Genomic DNA, 15,956 nt, shown 5'->3' with positions numbered 1-15,956 from the left:
AGGTCTTTCCGTGTTCAGGCTGTGTAGTCAAGGATGACCTTGAACTTCTGATCTTCCAGCCTATGCCTCTGGAATCCTGGGGTTACAGGAATCCAATGCCACACCTACTTTTTATTTTTTGGTACTGGGCATGGAGTCACACCTGCTAACAAGTGCTCTACCAAGTGAGCCACACTTCTACCATCAAAACTTGTTTTCTTAAGGTGGACCACAGTCAAAGACATTTGTGAAAGTGGCCTGTGTTCCATGAAGGCAGACGCTAAGCCTCCTTTCACTATGGACCCTGTGTGTGGGTCTGGTACAGAGAAGGTGTAACCGATATGATATCTGTTGGGTTTAACTGTCTGGGAAATGAAACATATACTGAACACATAAGATGCCCCTTGGTGAGCTGAGAGCTGTGCTAAAAAGCAGGACTTGGAGACCAGCATGATTATCATGGGAAATGTTTTGAAATCAGAGAGCGCTGTTCTGTGTGACTCCGTGCAGACCCCTGGCCCTTCAGAGTCTCTCATGCCTCGTCTGTAGAATGCAGACAATTGTCGTGATCTCGCAAGGCTGTTGCCAGGCTTAAAGGAGCCGGTGTCTGCAAGTGTTTGGCAAAGAGTGTTTAATCATGCAGTGCTATTCTGGAAGGAGACGATATGCATATGGTAGCGTACAGAGGAAGAGGGGGAGGGAAATAATATTTTGGCAAGCTTTGACAATTTTTTATGGAGAATTACATTTCCTATTACAGTATATATATATATTTTTTTCAGCTATAGTAACATGCCAGGATGTCTCACAGGAAATTCACTGGAGGGTGAGGCAGGGGGCGTGTTTTGTGCAGACAGATGTAATGGAAATGTCATCCTAATCTGTCAAGGCTCTCTAGTGTTAGCAGCCAAGCTGAGCATGGTAAAAGCTGGGAACACTGTCAAAATAGATGTATTTACCCCCAAGTCCCAAGTATGTTTTCATGACACCTGTGTGCTACCTTGTTCTCCCTTCTAGTCCATGTCTGGGAATCTTCCTCTTAATAGTAAAACCTAGAATTTGTCCTGGAGAAGGGGATTCTCCGATTGCTATCAGCAGAAACAGGATCCAGATGAGGCCATCAAGTTTCAGGGTGAGGGAGCACATCCATAGGGGCTACTCGGTGAGCTAGACACATGGCCTCTCTCTAGTTTTGTGAATGTTGACATCACTTTTCAGAATGCCTTTCCCCCTACTACTTGATGAAATCTATTCAGGAGCCAGCCTCCAGGATCAGCTACTCTTTGAAGGCTTCCTAGAACCCTGTGGGCAGAGCCAGTTGCTAGCCTTCTGTGATTTAATAGCCATCTGTGCAAACCTTCTTCTTGGCCCCTCACACTGGATTGGAGTGTGCATTTCCTCTGACAGTGAGGAATTCTGGAGGGTGGGGAACCACCTTTCTATTCTCAGTGGCCGAAACGGGGAGGGGGTGGAATGAAAGAAACAGACACAAAAGAGGGGGCAAGCGGATTGACTCCCAAGATTACCAGGTTTTCTCTGTGTAAATTCTCACAAGGAACTGGCTGGCTTTACTGGGATCCCATAGAGACGCTGCCTGTGTGGCTTTCTGGGGGACTGCAGAAGCCTGAGGTGTCTCCAGCTACAGGACACACAGGATACTTTATGCTCGAGTTGGTTTCAGAGGAATGAAAGGTGATGTTCTTTTTTAAAGCAAAGGGTGAAGAAAAGGGAACCACCATGAACTGTGCTAGGCATGAAATCTGCATGTCAGGTCACCCTCGCTGCTAGGCTTCTATTTGGTCCATGAATTATTTCTTCCATGAATCAACTGATCAGGACTCCAGCGGGCTCACTGAGGTCAGGGAGCCTCATATGGGTCTGACCTAGGTTCTCTGCATATATGTTATGGTTGTGTAGCTCAGTGTTCTTGTGGGGCTTCTAACTGGGAGAGGAGGGGCTGTTTCTGACTCTTGCCTTCCTGTGGAATCCTTTTCTTCCTGCTGGGTTGCTCTGATGTAAGGATATGTATCTGGTCTTATTGTAGCCCATTATGCGCATTTGGTCCAGGTCCCTGGAAGGCTTGCTTTTTTCTGAAGAAGGTGAAAGGAGGGTGGCTAGGGAGAAAAGGAGGTATGGGAGGAAAGAAGACTGGGGAGGTGGGAGGGAGGGCAACCTGCAGTCGGGTGGAATGTGTGAAAGAAGAATAAATTAGAAAGGAAAAATGCCAGGTGGTGGCACCCCCGGGAGACAGAGGCAGGCGGATCTCTGTGAGTTCAAGGCCAGCCTGGTCTACAGGGTGATTCCAGGACAGCCAGGGCTACACAGAGAAACCCCATCTTAAAGACACAAAACAAAACAAAAATTTCTAAAGGAAAGAAAAAAAAAAAGAATGGCGGTACTGTCAAATATATTTGATGCCAGGCGGGCCCATTATTTCCAGAGTGGTGTCCAGACTAGTGTTTCTTTAAGTAGACTTTAGAAAATGATGCCATTAGAGACAGCCTGTGAACCTGTCACCCCATACCAGCTTTCTCAAGGAGCAACGGGTAAGGTTTCCACCCAGGGTGCACCTCGATTCTCACCTGTCATGAAGCACTTGATGTCTTGAGCGTTGCTGATGGGGTTGTTGTTCTTAAACATGTAGAGATGAAAAGGCACGAGGCTGTTGCTACTCAGGCGCTTCCAGAGGTCGTGGTCTGGGCTGGTCCAGCGTCCGGCCAGCACATCATAATCCCGTCGGCCCATGTGGACGAGCTTGGTGAGCGGATCATAGAGACCACCATGGTAGCCAATGACGATCTGGAAGCTGGGGTTTGTGTCCACGTAGATCTCCCCATAGGCTGTGTACAGGATCTGCTTAATCATCAAGCCGGTTCCGCTGAAGACGGCAAGAGGGGTCCCGATGTTGTCACAAGCTATGTAAAACTCATCGCCACTGCTCAGCTCCATGGCAAAGAGGTGTCCTTGCAGATCATAGTAGAGGGACGTGATCTCAGAGCTGGAGTGGTTGTAGAGGTGGGTGACCTTGGTGGGGTTGGTCAGGTCTGCATAGAAGAACTGTAGGTGGTGGCTGTGGCTGCTCTTGCTGGATACGCGGCGCCCCAGGCCATCGTAGCGGTACCTGACGCTCCAGCCACTGGCCCGGTTGTAGGCTTTGATGAGCAGGCCGGCCGAATTATACTCGAAGACATCCCCACCCCGCTGCCTCAGGAAGCCATCCTCATCCATCTTGTACTGCACATCACCCAGCCTAGTGATTCGGTCACGGAGGTCGTACCGTAGTGGCGTGAGCCGTGCACTGTTCCCCGGGCTCAGCAGGTGTAGATTCCCGTTGAGGTCATAGCTGTAGCGCCAGAGCGGCTTGTCATTGATGGAGACTGTCTGCAGCTGGCCATCGGCATCGTACTCATAGGAGTAGCGGGTGGTGTTGGCATAGGGCCCTACCTTCAGCTCCTTCTTCACTACCCGTCCCATGTTATCATACTGAACAGTCATCCAGTACATGAGTGACCGGAAGATCTCATACTGTACTTCCTTCATCCTGCCATAAGCATCAAAATGCTTGGTGTGGGTCATGACGGCTGTGGTGATGATCTGGTTGATGTCATAGTAGATGACCCCGAACTTCCCAAACTGCTCCGTCTTCCCCGACACATCATCATAGCGGTAGAGGTCGATGGGAAGCGGGGTCTCGTTGATCACGGCCTGCATGCTGGTCACGCGGAAACTGTTGTCATAGTTGTAGTCAAAACGGGCGTTGACCATGCCTTCCTCTGTGAAGCGGAAGATCTGGCGGTCAATCAGGGGCCCGATCTGACGGTAGCGGATGGTGCAGGTAAAGCCCTCGTTCTGCAGGTTGACGGTCTTCAGCATGCCCGCCGTCTCATCGTAGCTGAAGCTTACCTTGGTGGTGTCATACAGAGTCTCGGCCAGCTTTGACAACTTGCCGTACTTGTAAATCACCCTGCGGCCGGTGCCCAAGTAGAAGGTGTGCAGCAGGTGTCCATCCTCGGTGAAGTCCTGGATGACGGAGGCGTTGCCTTCGGGGGGTTGGTAGATGTTCCGGTAGTAGCCCACCGAGCGAATGGTCTCCAGCGTCTGCCGGGCTACATTGGGCATGGTCACGGAAGAGAGGCGGTCGTTCTTGTCAAACTCGAAAATGTACTGCCTCTGGCTGTGGAGGTGAAGCACCATGGACTGGAGGGAGAAGAAAACCACAGATGAAGGAGGCGGGAGAAGGATAGACAACCCACGTGCCCACAACTTCAAGGAAGAGAGTGGGAGGCTCTGCAGGACGCCCAAGCAGAGTATCTCGACGGAGGGATGCTGCCAGCCGGCGACAGAGCTGCTGTGCAGGGCTTAATCGCAGCCTGTGGCTTTGCAGGCGGGGTCCACTCAGCAGTCCTGTGTCTGCTCCTTTCTGTGGTATGGAGCAGCTCACTTCTGCATGAGAAGGGGTGGAGACCGGGATGCTCTGGCCATCCCTGATCCAGAATTCTGACCTCAGTCTTTCTACTTGAGCAAGGAGTGTTCTAAAACAGCCTGGTGGTCTGAAAGCCCAACAGCCTCCGCCTTCTAAACAGCTTCTGTGTGGCTTCCCTGTGCTTGTGGCATAAAGACCATGCTTGAGAAGGATGTTTTAGCCTTTCCCCCACTTTTTATGTGGTAGCAAGTCCCAGGCCTACCCCGGGACAGGGCGGGCTGGAATGGGAAGGGAGGGCATGCTCTCAACATCTCAGCATTGCACAACGCTGGCAACTTCTGCCCTGCCCAGAGGTGACAGAGGATGACTTCCATAGTCTGCCTTGTAACCCTCCAACAGAACACTGTTCTCAGGAATGCTCTCTAGCACAGGCAGGGACATCTACCACAGAGCAAGCAGAGCTGGGGCCACGAGCAGGTGACCACGTCAAGAAACAAAGTGAGGGTTCTGGATTTAGAAGTGGAGCTTAAAGTGAATATTCTATCTCAGCCTAGATCTAGCTATCAAAACTACCATGTCCCCCATAATTCGGCCAACTTTTGAATTTGGGTAATTAAGGAAAAAAGTGACGCCGACATGTTTTATGACGTAGGTCATTTGTGGTTGCTAGTCTCTGGTGAGATGAATGCTGCCCGGAAGTGGAGGGGATTTGCTAGGCCCACACCCAGCATTAGCAGTGTGGGCTTAAGCTTGCTCTGCCTTGGATCTGACCCCAGGGTTCTGCTTGGTTCTCTCTGGGAGGCTGCACTGTGTGTGAGGATCCTGGGAGCAGGCCCTCGTCCTGGGTCAGCAACCTTGATCCTGCTTCATAGTCCTGTTAGGGTGAGCCTGCTCCTCTCCATCAGCAAGACTCTCATGTTTTCTTGGCCTAGGGCCTCCTTTTCAGCACATTAAACCCATTATCCATCCAGATACCTTCTGGGACCCTCTTTCCATTTGGAAACTACAACAGTCAGATTTATCCCTCTGAGGTCAGCAGGCTAGGCTTGGCTATGGGGAGCAATGATGAAAGCAGGTGTAATAGTGAGTGCCTTCAGCTGTTCAGGGGGCCAAGACAGGAGGATCAGTTGAGCCCTGGAGTTCAAGTCCGCCCTGGGTAGTATAGCAGTCTTAAAATCTACAGCCACAGTGATCAGCCTTCTATATGGCAGGGCAGAGGGAGACAGACACCTGCCTTCTCTAAGTATGTGTAGCTCCACATTTTTCCGTCTGCAAAGATCCGGGATGTGATGCGCCCTGCCTGGTCATATTCCATCCTCTCAGACATGATGCCCCTCTGGATTCCAGCAATGTGACCCCCAGGGGAGTAGGTCACATTGACGCCATTCAGCCTGCTGCTGGGCGACCAGAGGCTCGGCCTCCCTGCCTGGTCATAGAGGATCCGAAGGGTGAACTTGCGGTGGTCGTCATAGATCTTCTCTGTGCGTGTTACACGGTCGAAGTCCAGAGACAAGAGATTTCGGTTGTGAACCTGAGGAAAAGATAAGAGAGAGAGTACAGCTCTGGACACTGAGCACTTGGCTCTGGTGACCAACAGACTGTGTCAAGCGCCTGAGAATAGAAAGCAGCGCAGGTTGTGGGCATCAACCCTCACACTGCCATCTGTTAGCTCTTTGAAGTTTCCTTATCTGTGCAAGAGGAAAAAAAGTGATGCCAGCTTCATAGGGCTATTGTAAGAATAAAGACAACATGGGTGATGGGAACATGGCTGAGAAGACACAATTTTATCATGTGATACATCAACGGGGACTTATTGAAAAAAAAAAAAAGTCAGGTCCCTCTCAGCTCTATCCTAAAAACAGAGCTACCAAGTGGCCACAGCAAATCAGCACCCGGCTCACCTGCTGTGTGCTAGGCACTGTGCTGTGGATTTCAAGGTCACCAAGCTCAGGGAAGCTGCAGATGTGTGGCTCATGTATGACTGAGTGTGGACTTTACTCTCCTGAGTGCAGCACAGACCTGATGGGTTTCTGAGTGAGTCCTGGCATTCCTGAGACTCTATGCTTGCTACTTGTTGGGTCTTTCCTGCCTTTGCCCACAGTCAAGGCTTCTGGGTCACCTTCTGTCTCCTGAGACATCTCTTGTCTCTCCTCAGAGGTTGCTGGGAGGCAGGGGCATTCACACCTCCAGTGGTTTTTCTTGTAGTCTGGCTGGAACTAGTCCTAACTTCAGAGCACTTTGCTTTTGCCTCCAGAATCAGTAGGCCCCTCTAGAGTGTCCCTGTGGTCTGTGAGGCCACCACCAACTCAATTTCTTTTTTTGAGTCAGACATATAGGCTCGTACAGAGGAAGCTGCACGTTGGAACTGTGTGTGTTTGTGTGAGTATATATGTACACTCGGAGATGCACAGGGCCAACTCTGCTCTGGAACCTTTGGATCTGACCCTTAACAGACAGGCTGTTCCCAAATGTTAGTTCTTCAAAGCTAAACTGATGCTTCCTGCGAGGGGTGGGGAGGGGTGCTGGCCCGACAGGGCACAGGGGCAACTTTGCTGCCTCTTCTACTTGTCACTCAGTAAGTCTGACAAGCAAGAAGACCCAAGAGGAAAGCAGATAATTAGGTCACACAAGGTAAAAATGGTGTGTGTGGCTTAAGGGATCTTTATTTCTGGAAGGAGGGTTTGAGCATGGGAGGGTGCCAGATTAAGGCTGGAATTTCGGCCTCAACTTTGTGATCAGTTTTCCTGTGTGACCTTGGTCAAGTGCCTTTCCTTCTCAGAGACCCAGTTTCTTCCCTAGGAGTGTGCACACCTAGACTTGTGAACAAATCCCCATGGACTACTTAAGGTACATAGAAGGCACTGGATAGATGGCTGTAATTATTACCACTAAATGATGGCACATGAGCATGGTCAGTCTTGGAGGAAGGAGAGATGTGTGTGTCTTCCCCAACTCTCCCCAAGCAAACGCCAAGGCCCCTAAAATAAGGATTGATAATGATGACGCTGAGACAGCTTTAGCTGTGAGTGGCCTGGTTATAATAAGCTTGCCTTCCCTAGGGTAATCAAACACAATTGCAGAAGCAAAAACCGTGTGGCAGACAATTCCAGTGAAAAATCAGAGGCGTCAGAATCTCAAACCCTGTTCCTTGCAGAGGAGGCACATGAAAAGGGGGTGCATTGGCAACAATGGCGGGAGCCTTTTAAAAGTGTCTTTTGGGAGATCCTTCTATACCCCCCAGTATTGGTGTCACCTAGACAGCCACCCCCCATCCCCAGGATCCTGGTGAAGAAGGGGATCTGTGACAAAATTAATAAAACCGAATCGAGCAGTTCACTGGGGGAACACCTTGTGTTTCCTGTGCTCGGCAGTGGCGGCGATGAGATTATTTTACATCTTTCTTTATTAAAAAAAAAAATTCCCAGCTGTATAAAAAATGAGCTCCATTATGGGGAGGCACACCCGGCTAACATTCTCATTCCACACACTGCCACTGTGGGTGGCCATTTATTTTGGGAGGAAGCAGAGATGTGGCCACCGGACTGGAGTATCATCCATCTCCGGCTGGGAGAGGGACCAATTAAAGCCTGGGAAACTTCTGGTCGTGTTCACATAGTAGAGAGAAACTCCTAATAGCACTAATCGCTGCCCTATACTGAGCACCTGGGGTCTGCAGCACTGGGCTAGGTGCATCATCATCCTGCATCTGCAGAGGAAGCTCGGCCACAGAGGAGTTGCTGGGGGCTACACACAAGGCCCAGCGGGAACCCAACCTAAGTCAAACTTCCCATTTGGCACACCGCCTCACCTGTGCAAGGAGGGTTCTTGAGACTGCAGATGAGGGTTTAGTGAGACCACAGATGGTGGCAGGGAATGGAGTCAGCCAGGCCTTCCGCGGGGACTAGTAGGAGGCTGGTTTCCACATCAGCTAGCTAACTATTGAGTTCTTGGCTGTTGAGGGTGCAAAGGAAACTTGATTTTCTGGGCTCTAGCTTTTTGCGATTGGATAAGTCGTTAGCAGCTGTGCTTCTGCCGTGGCTCTATTTCCCAGTTATGTGAGTCTGAAACAATCACTTGTTCTTCTGAACTTGATTGCCCCATGTAGAAGATGGGAACATCTACAAGCTTCCTTGGTTGCAAGGCAGGGAGTCGGGGGTCCACTGTTGCGGTGAGGATGTTTCTATGGTTCCCTTCAGCTCAGCGGCTGTCTACAGAGCACCGTGTTCTACAAGGCCCTGGGCAGAAAGCCAGGCCCGAGCCCCCTTGCCTTCTGCTTTGTATCTTCCATTGACGGGCAATCTGCAACCACTGAACTTCAGCTCCGGATTCCCTCAGCCCTAGTTTCCTCTTTTATCCTACGCTCAACCACCCGAGGGGCAAGTGCTCATCCGCTTGTTTCTGCTTCAGAGCCCTCTTCCCGCTAACCCTTTGCTTTTTAAAACTGGAGAGGAAGGCCCCTGAGCAGTGTGACCTGGGTCAGGGTTTCACTGGACAGAAACATGGGAGGGGAGCAGACAAGGTGCTGCTCCCCTCCCGTGTGGAAAAATGCTCCAAAATACCAGACCTTAAGGCCACTCCTCCCTTCAACAGTGACAGCTGTGGTAAGGTCATCCTGACAGACAGGATCGCTATCAGGTACACAGGCCAGGATAGCCTTGAACTTGTGATCTTCCTGCCACCATACTCAGTCCTTTTGATCATTTGGAAGGGATGTCTTACTTGGGAAGAGCAGAAAATGTGGCCTATTTTCTTAGTAGCTAAAATAAACTTGGGGAAAAATTAGCAGTGACAATAACAATCATCATAGCCACAATGACACCAGCAGCAGCAGCGGTTACTGACCCCTGAAGAGTGCCAAGTTCTGTGTGAGACACTGTGAATTTCACTTCTGATCCTTCCAGTGACTGAAACCGGGCCTCTAAGATGACTGATGTGCCCAAGTCCAGTCATGGAGCTCGGAGCCAACCCCCAATCCACCCATGTTCCCACAGGTCAAACCTGAAAGGGTGTCCCACGGCCTTTCATGTTCTCCTTTTGGAAGATGAGGAAACTGAGGTCCCAGAGAAAGTTCAAAAACAAAAATGGAACCTGGTTCTCTAAATGTCACTCTCCTATTCCCCCTACACCATCAGGGCTAGGGACTGCTGGGCTCTGCTTACCCGCAGGCGGCGCCCGAAAACCGTGACCTGGCCGCGAGCCTGCTCCTTGCGCTGCCGCCATTCCACCAGGTTGAGGCCATTGTCAATGGGCAATGTGACATTCCTCTTGCCCACAGTGGGGTTGACAGTGCCAGCCAGCAGGTGTGGCTCAGTCTGAAGAGCCACTTCCATGCCATTGGCTAGCAGCAGCCGCAGGGAACCATCAGCCCCGATGTAGTAGCTGTTCCGGACTTGGTCTGAAGGAGAAGAGAGCAAAGATGCTCAAGAGGGGACAGGATGGAGGCCTGAATGTGTCTCGTCCTAACTATTAAAACAACACATTATCACTGAAGAAAACTAGGAAGATAGATGGAGACTATACATAAGACCAATACTCAAAACCACTGGAAATGACGTTGTGTATTTGTAGATTTTACAATATTTTCTAATGCATTTACAGAGTCAAATAGTAACTATGGAGTTTTTTCATTGCCCAGTGTATCATATCATGCCATTTTTTTTCAAGGCAGGATTTCTCTGTGTAGCCCTGGCTGTCCTGGACTTGCTTTGAAGACCAGGCTGGCCTTGAACTCACAGAGATCTGCCTGCCTCTGCCTCCCTGAGTGCTGGGATTACAGACAAGACATGTGCTACTGTGCCTCGCTGCCATTAAATATTTTTAAATAAATATTTTTCATAATGACTATAGTCTTCCATTATTTGGAAATACAATTTATCTAAGAACATTGAGTAGATACTTAATTTGTTTCAGTTTTTCCAACTATAAATAAATAATACTGCAAGATTTACTTTAAGTGGAAGAAGTTAGAGAGAAGTGGCCACAAATCTTTTTTAGCTGGTAGGTGTTCAAAACATGACAGTTAACATCATTATTATCATATGTGCTCAGTGAGTATTTGCTGGATTAAATTAGGCATGTCCCAGGATATGGTAAACCATAAAAGGACAGTGCTGGGGACTCGAGAGATGGATCTGTGGTTAAGATACTCGCTGCTCTTCCAGAGGCCCTAAGTTCAATTCCCAGAACCACATGGCAGTCCACAACCATCTGTAACTCCACTTCCCGGGGGTCCGACCCTTTCTTCTAGCTTCCATGGGCGCCAGGCATAAATGTGGTGCATATATATGCATGCAGGCAAAACAGTCACACCCATAAAACAAAATAAATACATCTTTGAAAAAGATGTGGTTTTCACGGGAGGCTCACTGAATCTTCCATCTTTCCACACTTTATTGCTCACAGGGATGCTAAAATCTGCCTCAGTGTTGCTATGCATCGTTCCCTGACAATCTGTATTTTGCTTCCATTTGAAGAGTGAAGAAGCCCGTGTCAATTTATCTCGTCGAGCTTCTGCTCGCTGAATGCACATGTGTCTATTACTGTTGACTTTGGATGGACCAGCATGTGGGGAGGTCCATCTCACACGATCCCGGTTAATGTTGGCTGTGACCGCCCAAAGCTGCTACCCATTAGCAGTTACTTCTCGTTATTTCCCATAGTGCAGACCTAAGCTGAAACTAACTGAAAGGGCTTCTTGTAAGACTCTGCGGAGATGGCTGCCAGGCTGAAAGAACATGGCTGCCAGGCTGAGCACCTGAGCCTGGACCGTGAAACAGGCTTGTAGTTCGTACCCGGCAAAGATAGATGCCATGTCCCCCCGTATTCTGGGATGCGCTTTTCTCCTTTACACTCCGGTGCTCTGGACTGGGTGTGCCTTACCGTCTAGGCGTGAGTGCTGACACTGTACTTCTATTTCCCTCTACCCAAAAAGCTGCAAATAAATGGTGGCACTTTTTAAAACTGAGAGATACGGCACTTTTTGAATTTTAAAAAGTTGCCCAAACAATAAAAATTTATTAAAGCAGGCTTGAAAGTATAAAGTGGGTAGGCGAAACAATTTATTAAAGCAGGCTTGAAAGTGTAAAGTGGGTAGGCAGAACAATTCTCTGTGAGGGAAGGTACTAGACTGAAGGCCACACACACTATCAGTCATCAGCTTTGCTGTCCTCGGTCCGTGGAGTAGGGTTCTCACCAGATGAGGGCTCACAGGTTTTTTTCCTTTCTTTTAATAACCCTGACAGAGCATATGCCCTGTGGTGTGTCCCAACTCTTCATTAAAGAAAGAAATTCCTCGACATTGTCTTTTTTTCTCTAATAACTTCTATTTTATTTTATTATTATTTTTGTTCAGCTTTTTGAAAGACAAAAACTATGTTTGGGAACAAAAACAGTAATTCAAACACACAAACATTTGTTTCCTTCTGGTAAATCCAACTGCTTGCTGGTTAATTGGTTAATCCAGAAAGTATTTTCTGAGCAATACTCTGTACCTGACCTATGCTGGTCACTCTACAAATGCTGTCCAGATATGTCTAAACAACTCTGTGGGGCAGAACTTCTAATGCAGCCCCATTTCCAAGATCAAGAAACTGAGGGTCAGAGAACAAGAATGACCCCTCTAGCAGGCACAGTTGCCTCAGGCCTACCCAGGGTCTGTTACATACTACCCCATATCCCTTCAACATGCTTCCCCTGTCTCCCTTCTCTGCAGAAGAAACCTAATGGCTGTGGTGTGATGAGGTGGCAGAGATAGAGCTACAACACCCAGTGCAGAGTTCCTTTTGCTATTCGATGTCAAGGCTTTGGGAGTGTGTCAAGCTGGAGAAGAAAGGGAAAAGTCTGACAGGGCTTTCCTAAGTGATGTTGGCTTTCCTTTTATGTTATTAAACCCAACAAAGCTTCAGGTGCTACCCTGGTCACCACTTCCCATGGGAACAGTCAAGACAGGGGAATTCCTATCAAGACTCCCTCACTGTCATTTACCTGAAGCTAAAAGAGCAATCCATATCTGGGATGATTTGACAGATGCATGGAAGGATCTTCTTCCCCCCAGAGTCTTAGCAGAGGCACACACCTCTCCCGGGCTTCTGGAAGGATTTCTCCATGACCGAATCCCTGCCACAATTAGGTGTAATTACTCTTGTCCTTTGTCTCCCTGGCACCAGTGTGAGCGAGAAAGTTTTTTAATCTGGAAGCCATTACAACAGCAGAGTGGGAGGTCACCTGGATTAACAGCTAATGGATTCTTTCCCCTTTGTTCAGAGGATAATAGGATGGGACAATGAAAAATCACTTGGAAGCCTCTGGGAGACAATTTACCAGCTTCTACCTGGCGTGTTTTGCAAATGAGGCGACAATACAGAAAAAAACCAAAGCAGGAGGCGTCTTTCTTGGTCTTGGACAGCTACTGTACTGGCTTCCTTCCCTGACCGTCTTCATCTCTGGGTCTCCAAGCCCCAGGCTCTGGCTGACTTACCTTGCAACAGAGTGTAGAAGGCACCGGAGGCAGACAGGTTGGTTGTTATGGTGACGTCATCTTTGCTGGAGGTCTCTACCTGCACATGCACTGAGCTGTCTGTGTCGCTTCGGAAACTGCTCACCTGGCCAGTTGGAAAGGTGACATTTGTCAGGCGACCAAAGCTGTCATACCTAGAAATCAAGGGGATGGACACTTAGCGAGAAGAAGCATGATGGTGCCTGTCAGGATTCGCTTCAGCTGCCAGACTGATACAAATTTGCGGTCACCTGGGAAGAGGGAACCTCAGTTAAAGCATGGCCCTGATCAGACTGGCCTGTGGTCATGTCTGTGGGAACATTTTAATTGGCGTGGGAAGGCCCAGTCCTTCGTGGGTGGTGCTGGTGGTGCCATCTCTAGGCAGGTGGGTCTGAGCTGTACAAAAAAAAAAAAAAAAAAGCTAGCTGTGCCACCCAGAGGGACCCAGCCAGTAAGAAGCATTCCTCTGTGGTCTCTGCTGGAGTTCTTACCTACCCTGACTTCCCTTTCTGATGGACTGTGATGTGGGTGTGTAAACCAGTCAAACCTATTCCTCTTCCAAATTAGTTCTCATCATTGTTGTGATCACAGAAACAAAAAGCAAAGCATAGCTGGGCTTAGCCGTGGTCTATCTCAGGCTACGGCTTTGCATGCTCTGCTCTTTCTTTCTGGTTAGGTCTACTCTCCAGTCTTCTCCTCGTCCAGGGTTTGGCATAGTTTCCTAGATGTGACTTTACCTGCTGATATTCAGTAGGAAAGTGAATCACTTCTCTGAATCTTTTTTTATTCCTAGTCCATAGAGTAGAGACGATATCCCGCCGTGCCTGCAGCTCAGCATTACCATGAGGAGCCCTGGGAAATTGCCCTGCTTTCTTCTAGAAAGTGGAAGGCTGGTGTACAAGTCGGTTCCCTCTAGGGACTCTGAGTGCCCCAGGTCAAGACAGCTCTGTGGAGTCAGACCGCTAGGCTGAGAGTCTGGATTCATGCCACCGAGTTCTGCCATCCACTACCACCGTGACCAAGCGGTGCTGGCTCCCTGTTCATCCCTGCTTCGGCATCATTTGAGACTGACATCAAGAAAACAGTCAGGAAATGTCTGAACAAATAAGCGGATGTGGGAGTAGGCGTGGGGAGAAAGAGACCACGGTCCTTTCACACGCTGCCTCCTACAGGACTTGGCAGACCCGGGAGCACAGTAGGTACATGAAAAACATTTGCTGAAAACACATCTGGAGGCAATGACTCTCACTAACTGATACTTTAGCAATCTCCCCAGGCTTATCCCTTGAGTTTTAGTCTCCAAACAGAAACAGGCTTTGTATCAGGGCAGACAATTATAATTATTATGGAAGATGGCTTGTAACATATAATTAAATTGAGCCAGAGGAAGATACAATGAAAAGGCCTCGTGCCTTCAAGATCTGGTTTTCATTTTACATGCAACAGCCCAAACCCAGTCATTTCCAGTCTTCACATATTCCATTAGAAGGACTGAATGTCTTAATTAAATGAACTTCAAATGGAAAAGCCCATTTATAAGTTTTTCCCTCCTATTCATTAATTTCAGTATCTTCCAGAGCCTGAGAAATGCCGATGGATTCCCCAGCCTCCTGATCAATACCTGTGATTATCCTATCAGAGCTCTGCTCCTCAGTCTGTGGGGAGAGCTGAGCCTCCCACCCTCTGGGTCCTGAGACCTCTGCCCTGTGGGCCTCCTCTGCAGAACCCTTTCTTCATGGCATAAGCCATCTGAGAGTTACTGCAGCATGGTATAGGGAACAGGAAAGAGCAGTTCTCTGAGCAAGTTAGCTTCCGTGTGGCTGCCTTGAGCCCCCATTCTGTTTGGGTGATGTTGGGGCATCGTCTTGGTTCTGACAATCATGGCTTTTCTGTTGGTTGGTTTGGACTGGTGTTCTGAGACTGTCTCACCACAAGCAGTGGTGATGCAGGCAGACTCCACGGTGTGACCTTGGCAGCTACGCTTCCTCCTCCATGAGGGAGAATATCACCGCCTAGCTCACAAATGCACATCTCCAAAAGAGGAGATGCATTTCCTGTGGATGCAAACTTCTTAGTTCTTACTTCTCCAGTATCCTAGGAGACTGTCCTCAGTGGAATGTCAGCCCCTGCTGAAAGGTGGGAACGTGGAATGCTTAACAGTGTGAATGAAGGGTGGCTGCGGGACCTGACTCCTTCCTGTTTCTCCTGACTTTGCACAGGAAACTCCTCTTCTGAACCACCTTGGATTCACTATGCTTCTGTCCCCAACATGCCAACATGCCTGGTCCTTCGGTAAGGAATGCTCTCTACCTTTTCAAGCTGGCACAGCCAGTTCCTTTCCTCATCTGTGTTTCAGCTGGGATGCTCTAACTTCACAGTGAGGCCATCCCTGACCATTTCTAATGACCCCCACCCCATCTCTACCACATCATTGTAAGGAATTCTCTCCACTAGACTGACTATCCTGTTTACTGCCTTCTCATAAGGGAATGTAAGATCCTCAAGGACAGCACCCTTGCCTGTACCCTCAATGCCTTAGAAGAGACTCAGCACGGGGATTCGGCACTGCAGCGTTCACTGACTGAATAATGCTGGTTATTTTTGTTGATTTTTGGGGTCTGATGAGGAGGACTCATCTATCTTATATTCCCTTCTACCCGAGGAAAGAGTACCTCCCTAACAATCAGAGTGTTTGTCAGGCACCCAGAATCACGTTCTAAGCATCTTTCGGGGTTGGGATTGTCATTGTCGTTTTACAAACGGTGGCGATGACAGAGGTCAGAGAAGAAGATCAATTTGCCTAAAATTACACAGCTCATAGAAGGATACAGATTCAAAATCAGGTCTGCGAGACCATAAAAACAATGCTGTTTCAGATTTTAAAAAAACAAAAACCTTTGTGTTCATCTCTTCATTAAAGGGGAAAAACCATACTGTTTGGAGGTCTCAAGTGGGTCAAGAAGACTGACAGCTTTCAAGATGTTCTGCTTGGCTCCAGCTGCAGCTCGATTTGCAGCAGAGCCAGGTCCCTGTTGGGAGGGGGGGAGGTAAAGATGGCCA

The 15,956-nt window shown here is 48.8% G+C and overlaps 1 protein-coding gene across 2 annotated transcripts in view; it reads right to left on the bottom strand.

The window, feature by feature from the left end:
- Tenm4 (teneurin transmembrane protein 4) overlaps window positions 1-15,956 on the bottom strand; it is a 697,438-nt gene that overhangs the window by 11,334 nt on the left and 670,148 nt on the right. For both annotated transcript variants that reach the window (XM_055623346.1, XM_055623347.1), the window contains 4 exons: window positions 12,879-13,051; window positions 9,562-9,797; window positions 5,637-5,933; window positions 2,562-4,176 (listed from right to left, as the gene is read on the bottom strand). In XM_055623346.1, the coding sequence (XP_055479321.1) occupies window positions 2,562-4,176; window positions 5,637-5,933; window positions 9,562-9,797; window positions 12,879-13,051 (2,321 nt within the window). The remainder of the gene's footprint in view (window positions 1-2,561; window positions 4,177-5,636; window positions 5,934-9,561; window positions 9,798-12,878; window positions 13,052-15,956) is intronic.

This window comes from Psammomys obesus, unplaced genomic scaffold (assembly GCF_907164565.1).
Source record: "Psammomys obesus unplaced genomic scaffold, mPsaObe1.curated_primary_1811, whole genome shotgun sequence".
NCBI lineage: Eukaryota > Metazoa > Chordata > Mammalia > Rodentia > Muridae > Psammomys > Psammomys obesus.
This window is presented reverse-complemented; position numbering and strand designations above follow the sequence as displayed.